Source organism: Dasypus novemcinctus, chromosome 8, assembly GCF_030445035.2.
Source record: "Dasypus novemcinctus isolate mDasNov1 chromosome 8, mDasNov1.1.hap2, whole genome shotgun sequence".
Taxonomy (NCBI): Eukaryota; Metazoa; Chordata; class Mammalia; order Cingulata; family Dasypodidae; genus Dasypus; species Dasypus novemcinctus.
Genome location: NC_080680.1, coordinates 128634818 through 128647493, shown reverse-complemented (window position 1 = coordinate 128647493; position 12676 = coordinate 128634818). Strand labels below are relative to the sequence as shown.

Sequence of the window (12676 nt, the reverse complement as noted above, 5' to 3'; positions counted from 1 at the left end):
TTTTCTGCAACACTTTACCTTTTTAATGAAAACATATAAATAGCACAACACGTGAGCACCTTGACTCGGGGGTAGTGCTCTCTGCTTTTCTGTGTGGGGTATGGACTTCTCAAAACACAGACGCAAACAACGCCCCCGGGGAAGGCGGCAGTCTACCCCGAGACTGGGACCCGCTGCACCCTGCGTTTGTGCTTCCTGGCGCTGCCCTTTCCTGTGGCAGGAGCCCGGGCCCGCGTGCCACTCACATGGCTCAAAAAAGCGATCGGGCCACGGTGCAGCGGGGCCTTCGCCTGAGCGCACGCGCCCCTCCCGAGGGCTGCATCTGCACAGCATTAGGAAGGCCTGAGCTGCACAGGCGCTGCTGTGCGGCGGACCTGGCAGCCGAGCTCAGGCAGATGTGGCGGCCAGGCCCAGCGCCAGGGGAGCAGCTTCCGGCTCAGGCAGGGCTGTGCTCCCCGCAGCCCCTCGGATGCCTGCATGCAGCGGGGGTCCCGCGACCCCCTAGTCACCCTGTGAAGACACGCTGCGCCCCCACCTGGCCAGGCCAGGACACTTCGGCCCTGCCCTCTAGGAAGGCCCCCGTGAGGACAAGCAGGGGTCCTAGAGGGTCTCTGGGCACACTGGAGGGGGTCCTGAACCCTGAGCCCTCCCCCAGGATGGGCAGCCAAGGGCTCCCCAGAGGCCACCACTGCCAAGGCCAAAGTCACGCTCAGAGCCGGGGAGTAGTCCACTCACCAGAGGTTTCCAAGGTTTAATGACCATCTCCTCTCAGCTCGGTGTACGGCCAGCTGCCCCCGCCCGCCCTGCTGCCCGCCCCACCGGCCAGGCTCTGCCCACAGGCTCAGGCCGAGGATGCTCCCTTCTCTCCAGGGCAAAGGGCAGACAGGCGTGAGCCGCACGGGGCTTGAGTCTGAGGGGCAGCTCGACTCGTGCACTGGGTGTCCCCACTCCTCCGGACCTGAAGACCAGAGAATGGGGTGCACCCGTGCAGAGCCACGCCCTATCCCCCCCAAAACCCCACAAATGCCTCCACTGGAGGACCCGCACCGGCTGCTGTCAAGGCGGCCGCCACCTTCCAGGCCCTCCCGGCACGAGCCCCGCCCTGGGTGCTGCTGGAGCGCCCGGCAGAGGGGGCCAAGCCCACGTGAGCGCCTGGACCAGCGGGTGAGCTCCACGGAGCTGCCTCTGGCTCGGCTGGCTGCCCACTCACGGGGCAGCACTCACGGGCCGTGCTAGAGCCCTGTCAGGTCCACGATGGCTTTGATGAAGATGGCATCATCACGCACGTACGAGTTCTTGGCCTCCGTCTTGGAGACGGGGCAGAAGAGCGGGCAGCCGCTGGCCACGTTCATGTCGCTGACGGGCCTCTGGAAGGAGGACGAGGTCACGTCGGGCCTGAAGGCATCGATGATGTGCTCGCGGTTGTTCTGATCCAGCAGCATCAGTGTGACCTGGGGGAAGAGCGCGCAGGGGCCGGCACGGTCAGCGACAGCACCACGGACACTGGCCACCACTGGCGCCTGCCCTGGACCCCTCGCCATGTGGTGCCCACCTTCTGGGTGAAGGGCCAGCGCAGCAAGGCGTCGTTGGGGCCTCTCATCACCACGAAGAAGAGGGACAGGTGGGTTCCCCGCCCGGTGCCGTCGCCGTTCAGGTAAATGCGCAGACACATCTTGTAGCCGTACCTGCTCGTGTAGAAGGCTGCGGGAGGCGAGGGCACAGGTGAGGGCCTGGCGTGGCTCGGGGCTCACGTCCAGGCCCTCTGGTTCGCCCACCAGGCCATCTTCAGCCTGAGCCGTTCGCTGCCTCTCCTAAAGACCCAACCACGCAGGGGCTCTGGCCGGGCTGCACGCAGCGGCTGGGGCCAGGCAGCCGAGGGACAGCCCCCGAAGAACAAGGTGCCGGCGCCTCACGAGCCGCTTCACCGGAGTCCACGCTGTGGATGGGCACCGATGGCCGCTTCGGCCAGTCCCTTTCCAAGCATGTCGGGGTCAGTCCTAGACTGCGGGGCTCACGAGGAATCTGCACCCTCGCAGATTACCATCTGCCCCGTTTCAAGAACCCAAGCTAACCTCTCCTCGCCCTCCCTGGCTCAGAGAAGACACGCGGCGGCTGTGGGCAGTGCTGAGGGGGTGGCACAGGCACCGTGTGTGGCACACGGGAGAGCGGGCAGCAGCAGCAGCTCTCCCCAGGGAGGGCCAGGGCTTGGCACGGCACAGGAGGGCCGGTGTTCTGCTTCTAGCTGCACCACCGTAGCCTCACCAGGAGTCAGCAGAGCCACCAATCATGCATCCAGGGGGGACCTGCCCACGGGGGCCCACACAGGGCAAGGGGGACCCTCCTGCAGTGGCGAGCCAGGGGCCACGGGACAGAAAGCAGGATGAGGGAGCCAGGGGCTGCCAGCACGCCTCGGGATCAAAAGCTGGCCTTCCCAGCCTGACCTCGGCCACCGCCGCAGCCTTGGGGCCCAGGGGCAGCTCCTGGTGGGAGGGGCACTGGCACAGTACCTGGAGAGAAGATGGCGGGGGTGCGGCCAGACACAGCTTCCTGGCGCTTGCGGGCAAAGTCTGTGATCTTCCAGATGAAGACGCCGTCGTAGGTGGAAGCCTCCATCTCACGCATCTTCTGCTCCAGGTCCGCCATCGCCAGGTCCTTCAGCCCGATGCTCCGCTCCAGCTGCTGCACCTGCGTGGGCACGAGGCAGCCGTCACCACGCTGCACCTGTTCATAAAACCGAGCACCCTGGCCCCGCGCCACAGCCCCCACTCTCCTGCAGGGCAGGGTTTTCGGGGTGCCACTAAGGAACCCAAGGATCAGGGTTAAGTCCAGAGTCCTAAGGCTCCAAAACTACACAGAGGGTTAGGGGTCAGGGCCAGGGTGGGCCTGGGGTCCTAAAGTAACAAAACCACACAGAGGGGCTCCAAGGCAGAAAAAAGGCATCTGGCCCGTTCCCGAGGCAGAGCATCCGTTCTCCTGCCTCTAACTCCTCCTGGAGCCTGGCCCACCCGTGGACAAGAAGGAAGGACGGCCTTTTGTTCAGAAACATGGGACAGCACCAGGAAAGGGGATGTGAGCTGGCTGGGACCTAAAGCCTGCGCTTCTGGGCTGGCAGAGCAGCTGCACTCACGGGACACTGAGGGGCTGCCACAGAGAAGGGGCCCTAAAACCTGTGGCCCCCCGGGCACCCTGTGGTGGGAACCACACAGGAAGGGCCAGGAACCCAAAGGGTGCACACCCCCCTCTCTGCCACCACGCAGAGACGCACGCCCGCGCAGCACAGGGCGCACGCGCGTGCCCGGGCCACACACCTTGCTGCTCAAGGCCTCGATCTTCTCCTGGTCGAGCCGGTGCTGCCGGCTGCAGGCCTCGGCCGTCACGGCCACCCGCTCCACCTCGCGGTTCAGGACACACACGATGTTCTCGAACGTGGCGGTTTTCCTCTCCAGGCTCTCGCACCTGTCCAGGAGCTCCGCGGGCGGGGAGGGCCCAGGCCCCGAGGCTGGCGCGCGGCCCCCCCAGTCCCCCGCCTCAAGCTGGCCCGGGCGGCGGTGCTCCTCCAGGACGAAGCTCAGCAGCAGGCCCAGGTGCCCCTGCAGCTCCCGGGCCTCGTGCTCCTGCTGCCGCTCGCCGTCTACCTGCAGGGAGAGCGGAGGAGCCACGTGTGTCGACGCACATGCGCAACGCACGTGGAGGCTTTCTACCCATTTTTTTGTATGTTGTTTTCCTCTTTTTTTCTGCATGCATTTTTAAGAGAAAGAAAATGCCATTAAAACAGTTACCCGTGGGAAAGAGGGGGAATGGTAAGAGAAGGGTAGAAGCCAGGCTTCTTTGAAGATGCTCTCTTTTACACACTGTTCTTTAAAGCTAAGCTTTCAGATGACACTATACGGAAAACTGAAAGGGGCTCTCACAACACGAGTGAAAAGAACCAAGTGAGCGCCACGTGTACCCAATGGGAGGCCCAGCCCGGGAGAAGCTCGTGCGCACCGGAGGGAAAACGCCCCGGCAGTGCTGCGCCCCGGGGGCTGCGCTGACTCCCTCACTGGGAGGCTGCTCTGGGCAAGACGAGACAGGGTGCCAGCGTGGCGAGGGAGGCCCGTGGGGCCACGGGGGTGTGACGATCTGCACAGGCTCCTGACAGGGCCCACCTGCACCTCCCGGCCTCTGGCCGCTGGAAGGCCGCGGTGCAGTGTGTGCACTGCACGCCCAGGGCCCACTGTGAGCCCCACGCTGTCTCCTACGAAGCGACCGGGGCTCCGAGGGCAGATGGCGCCGGGCTGAACAGGAAGTGTGGAAGAGCCCGGCTGCTCGCAGCCGTCCAAAAGCAAGACAGCACCCGAGGCGCGAGGCGAGGCGCCCACCACTCCTGGCCCCCTGGAAAGGGTGCACAGGAGAGGCCGAGGAGCAGGGCACCCGACGAGCCCTGGGTGGGGTCTGCACTGCCTGCCTGGCCCCCACGGGAACCCCCCACCCCATCATGCACACACGTGAGGGACTGGGACAGAGCTCCCCGAGGAGCACTCCTCCAGGGCTGGGGGCACCAGGGGAGGGTGGAGCGGGGCTTCTGCGAGGGATAGGAACAGGGGCCTCAGGGCCAAGCCCGGGGGTCGCCCTCCCCAGCAGCACAGCCAGCCTGAGCACGCGAGGGAGGGCTGCTGCGCGGGGTCCAGGCTCCATGGGCCCAGGGGCCCTTGGACCATGTCTCAAGGTCATGAGGACTGTGGAGGTGCTCCAGCCCTGCGCCCGCCACTCGGCTGCCCGTGGAGGGAGCCCACCTGCAGGAACCACGGGGACCACGTGCAGGACCAGGGGGTGATGAGGGCAGCTGGATCCAGGGGGTGGGCCTAGTGGGAGTCGGGGAGGGCCTAGACCAATGTGGTGTGTGGACGGGGGGGGGGGGGGGGTGGGGGGGTGGGCGGGGGTGTGCTCGGGAGCCGGGAGGCGCGGCCGAGTAGGCGGGTGGTCTCCAAAGGTCACCACAAGGTGAGCAGGGTGCAGCAGAGTGGACTGAGCTGACACCCCCACGGGGGACACGGGGCTCTGCCAAGGGGCCTGGGAGGCAGGTGGGGGCGCAGGGATGGGACACCCCAGGAGCAGACCCAGGTCCATGCACGCTGACACAACTCACCGTCTTGGCACAACCGATGGCATGGAATCTGCACGGGGATCTGCGCCGGCCGCACGTCTTGACGTGGTCCTGAAACTGAGCGGAGACCTCACAGCGCTGTGCCTTCTCCCCGCCACACCAGACTGGACGGCACGCCCCCCGTGCCACCTGCTGGAGCCCCTCGCCCGCCTCTCCACAGCGTGGGCACGCATGCACACACACACGCCCTTGCACATGTACACACACCTGCGCGCACACACGCCCTCACACATGTACACACCTGCGCACGCACATGCCCTCGCACATGTACACACACCCGCACACACGCCACACCCTCGCACATGTACACACACCTGTGCACACACGCACCCTCGCACATGTACACCTGTGCACACACGCACCCTCGCACATGTACACCCACCTGAGCACACGCCACGCCCTTGCATGTGCATGCTTGCCACGCTCACCCATGCTCTGCCAAGGACACTGGCAGTGGAGGCAGCCTGCAGGGCCGCGCACGGCTCACCAGGTCCAGGCACCCAGGGACCCATCTGGTGCCCATGGGAGGTCAGCATGGCGCAGAGGGCAGTCCTCGCCACCTGCCCCGGCCTGGTAGACGCGGGCCTGGAGTCGGGCGCCGGGTCCTAAGCCAAGGCCTGGCTGAGGCCAGCCGCTGACCATGACCTAGGGTGGGCTGGCCACACGCCCAGAGCCAGGCCAAGCGCGCCGCGAGGCACGACATGAGGCAGCGTCGTGTCCCCAGGCAGATGCACTTTTAGTTGGGCCATGAGGATGGGGTCGCCGTGAGAGAGCGCTCAGGTCAGGCCTGCTCTGCTCCACCAGGTCTTAAAGGTGAGCCCGCAGGCCCCGCCAACGCCAGAAGCAGCGCCAGCCCCATGACGCCCACAGAAACACCAGAGCCAAGGGGCTCGAGGCCCCCACAGAGAGAGGTCCCAGGACAGAGAGGGGAACCTCCCAGCCCAGAAATGCCCAAGAGCTCAGCAGAGCTGCCCCGTGAGAGGATGCACAGCAGGGCTTCTGTCCCCCGCACTGTGGAGCGGCAGGGAGAACACACCGCCCTGCGCCGTGAGCACCGCCCTTGGCGCCGTCCAGAAAGTGCATTTCCCCCTGGCTTCTCAGAGGCAGCCTTCTGCAGATTCACTCTGGAACCAGTTTACAAAACTACAAAACAAGGTTTTAAAAGCACTATCTTTAAAATTCAAAAGCAGAACCAAGGCCAAGGCCAAGCTGTGCGCTGACCTGGCAGCCCTGGCTCAGGGCCAGGACCCCGCGGACCTAAAAGGCGCCGCCTGGCTGCACCCAAGACCTGTCGCGCCCTGTCGGCCACACACGGGGGGAAACCCACCACTCGCGAACCGTGTTAGGAACTAAGGCTTTCTGCAGAAAGAAGAGACACAAATGTGGAAATCAGGAAAGACTCCTGTAAACCAGAACCTGAAATGGAAATACCCACATGAATTCATGACGTATTTTCTCATACCAAAAGGAAAAGGGTTCCTTGTGACTGAGCAATTTTCAAATGAGATGCTCAATGTAAACCACCTGGGCGAGGGGTGAGTCGGAAGGTGGGACTCCTACACCCCGACGCCTGCCGCCCGGGGAACAGGCACCGGCAGCTCACGGGGGGCTTTCTCCGGTTCTGTGCTGGCTTGGGAATTCCATCACAGAAAGTGCAACAAGGCCAGAAAACGGGTGCTTGATGGCACGCTGGGGACGCCCCAGTGGGAGACGTATGGAAACAGACACTGCAGGAGCACAAGGGGCACGTGTCCCCAAGTCCCCATGGGCCCGGCAGTGCTGACACACAGGGAGGTAGCGGGGCTCTCGAAGCACCTGTTCCTGCCAGGACCGAAGGACAAACCTCCAGAGTCGAACCTCAACCCTGGCCTGTGGCTGTCACTGTCATCACGAGGCAGCAGAGAGGGAGGCAGGGATGGGGACGGGCCAAGGTCGGCCCCTGCCTGGGTTCCTTGGCCATCAGGCTGCTGTAGCCCCCAGGCCCCAGGCCCCAGGCCCCAGCCCCCAGGCCCACACACAGCACCCAGCTCTTCTGGCCAGGGTGGCCAGCAGCTCCAGGGCTCACAAGAACCTGCTCCCAACACACAACATGCACACTCAGCTCCACCCTGCCTGCTTCCAGGCAAATGGTGTTGGGAGAGAGCAGGCCCAGGTCTGCGAGGAAGGGCCACCAGGAACTCATCCAGATGGGAGCAGGGGCGGAGAGGAAGGGAGCGGAACAGAAGTCAGACTTCCCGAAGGACCCTCGTTACAGAGGATAGACTGTGAAATTACACAGACCTCTTATGTAAAGAGCCAACGTCAATCAATCCCTAAAATTTAATGTGAAACAGAAACTAACGAAGTAACCGCACATCAAGTTAGTGACAGAAAAAGGACCATGCCCACTGGTCGCAGGACAGAATCTGCACCAAGCTTCCTAAGTAATTCGTAAGACAAAGGGACACCAGAGCTCCCGGGTTCGTTCAATGGACTCCCTATCGCTGCCGGGAAGAAGATGGCTGCTTTCTCTGGGCGCCAGGGCAGGGCCCGTGAGCCCCTTGCTTGCAGGACCGGGACTGAGAGCGGCCCCTAGCCTGGCTCAGGGGACACCTCGGGAAAGGGCTGGGCTGAGCCCGGGGCGGGGCGCTCTCCAGGACCTCTGGCTCTCCAACACGGGAACGCGTGCTGGACAGAGAGTCCTCCCGCCCTTCCCCGCCCCGAGGAGCCTGTCTGAGGACGCAGTCAGCATGTGCCCCAGCAGGCAGCCCCGATTCCCACCAAGAAGAACGCAGCCCTGCCGCGCAGGAGCGCGCACCCCCAGACAGGCTGAGGGCCCCCACTTCCCGGGGCTGAAACACCTCTGCTCGTATTGCCCCTCACACACAGCCTGACAAAAGACCAAGGTTTACGGAAAGTTCTGCTCCCAGGCGCTCTCAACTCGATGGGCCTCAGTGCAAGCTGCGGCTTTCCTTAACTGGGGCGGGAGCTGGTAGAACTCGCATTCCCCTGTCCTGAGGCGCTGTGGTCCACGGTGTGCTGGGACAGATGACAAGGCTCTCCTCCCCCAAGGACACCCAAGGCCTTTGCCAAAGGTCACCGGCAGGGGCGACCTCGGCAGTTAACTTCAGAACAGTTTCTTGCGCTAAGTAACAAACGCATGTCAGGACACTCAAGGCACAGGGGCCCGGCACGCTGAGCGAGTCCCCAGGACCCCTGCACACCTGTGGCCTCTGGCTGCAGTTCCACCAGCACCACACAGCACCAGCTCCCAACCACCAACACTCGGCTCCGACCTCGCCAGTCCCCGGGACCCCCAACTCACCTTCTCTCGCAGGATCTTCTTCTTGCCGCAGGCTTCACAGGTCAAGGGGGCCTTCGGGCAGACTTCCCAGTGTGCCTTAGAGAGAAGCAGGGAGAGTGTGACCTGTGGGTGCTGGAGCAGGAGCAGGATGAAGGGCCAGGGTGCGCACGAAGGCCTGGAGGGTCAGCCGCTAACCCTCCCATCCTCAGCTCCGTTCACTGGCCTCTGGGAACCCTGGCGGGTTCACTGCTGGAGAGCCCTGTGGGGATTTCAAAGGAAATCGCAAACACTTCTCCTTTATCCTGAGCCTCCAGAGCAAGGCAGGCAGAAAAGCTACGGAAATCAACCGTAAGTGACGCCGTGGCTGTGCGGTGCCCGCGGCAGCTGCTCCAGCAGGGAGGCTGCCACCTGGGCTTGCGAGCCACCGACAGTCGGGACGTCGGAGAGAGCCCCGCGAGGGCGCAGGGACACAGCGCGGCTGCACGAGCTCTGGGGCGACACTGCTCCGGGGTCTTGGCCATGGCCGGGGCCAACAACAATGCAGAGAACCAGAGCAGAGAGAGGGCAGTGCAGGGACACCGCGGGTGCAGACAGAGCCCGGAAGGCAGAAAAATCGGAAGGAAAGAAGGCCTGGCTTCTCAGCAAGCAGGTGGTGAGAAAGAAAGATGCTGACGGGGAAACCCCTAAAGACACGGAGACTTAGGACACCAACGACGACAACAAGGCAACTAGGGCTAACACACAAGGTCCACACAGATCAGCCCCATTCCGATGGGTTAGGACCAAGCACGCTGAGCAGGAAGTCAGGACAAAACTTCCTTTTAGAATAGCACTAAAAGAACAAATACCTAGGGATAAATGGAACCGAGGGCATAAAGGGCTTGTACCCAGCAACTACACAGCACTGCGGAAGGGAACCAGAGCATGTCAAAACAAATGGAAGGACATTCCGTGCTCATGGACTGGAAAACCAAGTATCGTTAAGATGTCAATTCTACCCAAATCTATTTACAGATTCAATGCGATCCCAATAAAAATTCCATCAGCCTTTTTTGCAGAAATGGAAAACCCAATTTGGAAGGGTAAGGAGCCCTGAATAGCCAAAAATGTCTTTATTTATTTTTTTTAAAGATTTATTTATTTATTTAATTTCCCCCCCTCCCCCGGTTGTCTGTTCTTGGTGTCTATTTGCTGCGTCTTGTTTCTTTGTCCGCTTCTGTTGTCGTCAGCGGCACGGGAAGTGTGGGCGGCGCCATTCCTGGGCAGGCTGCTCTTTCTTTTCACGCTGGGCGGCTTTCCTCACGGGCGCACTCCTTGCGCGCGGGGCTCCCCACGCCGGGGACACCCTTGCGTGGCACGGCACTCCTTGCGCACATCAGCACTGCGCATGGCCAGCTCCACACGGGTCAAGGAGGCCCGGGGTTTGAACCGCGGACCTCCCATATGGTAGACGGACGCCCTAACCACTGGGCCAAAGTCCGTTTCCCCAAAAATGTCTTTAAAAAGAACTATAAAGTTGGAGGACTCACACAGTCTGATTTTAAATATTACAGGCCTAGAAAAAGATCTTCTAGGGTTTAGGACACCATGCGAAGGCTGGACACTACCCAGAGAGAGGGAAAAAAGAGGGGAATCACGAGGGCAGAACTGTGAGCTGAAACCAGCGGCTGCTGCAGCCGGCACCCTTCCCACACTTGAGACACTTCAGAATTCTCGGGCCTCCGGGCCTGCGGCTACAGGCAGAAGGGGTTCCAGGGATCCACCACCCCCAGAAAGGGGACACAGCTCCAGACCCACAGTCGGTCTGCTGCGTCCCAGGAGCCCTTCCAGGTGGGATGGGCTGCACCACTGTTTGCCTTGGAGCCAGCAAGGGGCTAAAGACAGATGACCGTCCCAATCTCCTCCTCTACTAACAGGGACTGATTGGTGAAGACTCAGAGGAGAGTGAAAATATTTCTGACTGGGGAAAAGGGAGGGGGCTGCCAGTAAAGGCTGGAGAACTCCAGGCAAGATCCTCTATCACACTGATCCCACCTGGGTTGCAACAAACACACTTAACCAGGCACTGAGATGACAGGGCTGCCAAAGTTCGCCATCAGCTGGCAGACAAAGGAAATGCATGTGTGAAAATTAAAAGTTTTTTTCAGGCCTTTATAGTCTCCCAACCCAAGACCCTACGGAAGTAGGTCTCCAACCAATAACTGGGTCCAGAGCCCAGTTTTGAGCAACTAGCAGGGACAAAGCTACTTGAGTGAATAAATGAGGTCAGCAAAGTGGCAGGATACAAGATCAACACGCAAAAGTCAGTAACGTTTTTATACACTAGTACTGAACAATCTGAGGAGGAAACCAAGGGGAAAATACCATTTTCAAGAGCAACAAAAGGACTCAAATACCTAGGAATTAATTTAACCAAAGAAGTACAAGACCTATAGCAGAAAACTACAAAACAATGTTAAAAGAAATTTTAAAAGGCCTATACAAATGGAAAGACAGTCCGTGTTCATGGACTGGAAGAATAAATATCATGGACATGTCAATCTTACCCAAACTGACTTATAGATTCAATTCAATACCAATCAAACTCCCAACAGCTTACTTTACAGAATTAGAAAAGGCAATTACTAAATTCATTTGGAAGGGACAGTGCAGCCAAATAGCCAAAACTTTTCTAAAAATGAAGAACAACGTGAGAGGTATTTCACTGCCTGACCTTGAAACATATTACAAAGCTACAGTGGTCAAAACAGCATGGTACTGGCATAAAGAGAGACACATCGATCATTCAAATAAAATTGAGAACCCAGAAATAAACCCTCACCTAAACAGTCAACTGGTTTTTGACAAACCTAACAAGTTAATGTTAAGAGGACAAAACAGTCTCTTCAACAAATGGTGCTGGGACAGCTGGATATCTATAATCAAAAAAAATGAAAGAGGCCCTCCATCTCACTCCCTATGCAAGGATCAACGCAAAATGGATCAAAGACCTAAATATAAAAGCCAGGACCATAAAACTACTAGAAGAAAATGTAGGGAAACATCTTCAAGGCCTTATAGTAGGTGGTGGTTTCTTGGACCTTCCACCCAAAGCATGTGCAACAGAAGAAAAAATAGATAAATGGGACCTCCTCAAAATTCAACACTTTTGCACCTCCCAGGACTTTGTCAAGAGTGAAAAGGCAGCCAACTCAATGGGAGAAAATATTTGGAAATCACGTATCTGATAAGGGTTTAAGATCCAGGATATATAGAGATGTTAGCATTCAATAATAAAAAGACAAATAGCCCAATTAAAAAATGGGTGAAAGACTTAAACAGACATTTGTCCAAAGAAGAAATACAAATGGCAAAAAGACACATGAAGAAATGCTCAACATCACTAATGATTAGGGAAATGCAAATGAAAACTATAATGAGATATATTTAACACCTGTCAGAATGGCCACTATTAAAAAGACAGAGAACTACAAGTGCTGGAGAGGATGTGGAGAGACAGAACACTTATCCACTGTGGGTGGGAATGCAGAATGGCACAGCCACTGTGGAGGACTGTTTGGCAATCCATAAAGAAGTTGAATATTGACTTGCTACGTGACCCTGCAATACCACTACTGGGTGTAAACCCAGAAGAACTGAGAGCAGTGACAAAAACAGACATCTGCACACTGATGTTCACAGCAGCATTATTCATGATTGCCAAAAGTTGTAAACAACCCAGGTGTCCATCAACAGATGAATGAATAAACAAACTGTGATGTATTAACATGATGGAATATGCAGCTGTAAGAAGAAATCAAGTCATAGGCATATGACAACATGGATGAACCTGGAGAACATGATCTTGAGCAAAGAAGCCAACACAAAAGGACAAATACTGTTTAATTGCACTACTATGAACAAACATATTGTATAACATATGATTAAAACATTTTTATAGGTATCCAAAACGTTTGAGAAATATATGTTTTTATTCAACTGTTTTCTTTTTACTTTTTAATTATTGTTTATATTTTCAATTATTAAATGTACAAAATTAAGTTAAAAAGTTAAGAAAAAAGATCCTACAACTCAACAGTAAACGACCTGAATAGACATTTTTCCAAAGAAGATATACAAATGGCTAAAAAGCATATGAAAAAGAGAAGTGGATGTGGCTCAGGCGACTGAGCTCCTGCCTACCACACGGGAAGTCAATGGTTCGGTTCCCGGTGCCTCCTGAAGAAGACAGCAAGCTGGTGCGAGGG

The 12676-nt window shown here is 58.2% G+C and overlaps 1 protein-coding gene across 1 annotated transcript in view; it reads right to left on the bottom strand.

Annotated features, from left to right (window-relative positions):
- Positions 1 to 12676, bottom strand: part of TRAF2 (TNF receptor associated factor 2) — a 32362-nt gene continuing 19686 nt past the window's right edge. Inside the window, exons 6-11 of the mRNA XM_058302753.2 lie at positions 8451 to 8525; positions 5129 to 5203; positions 3309 to 3635; positions 2508 to 2685; positions 1553 to 1701; positions 1 to 1451 (exon numbers count right to left, since the gene is read on the bottom strand). Of these exons, the coding sequence (XP_058158736.1) occupies positions 1233 to 1451; positions 1553 to 1701; positions 2508 to 2685; positions 3309 to 3635; positions 5129 to 5203; positions 8451 to 8525 (1023 nt within the window). The 3' untranslated portion in view covers positions 1 to 1232. The remainder of the gene's footprint in view (positions 1452 to 1552; positions 1702 to 2507; positions 2686 to 3308; positions 3636 to 5128; positions 5204 to 8450; positions 8526 to 12676) is intronic.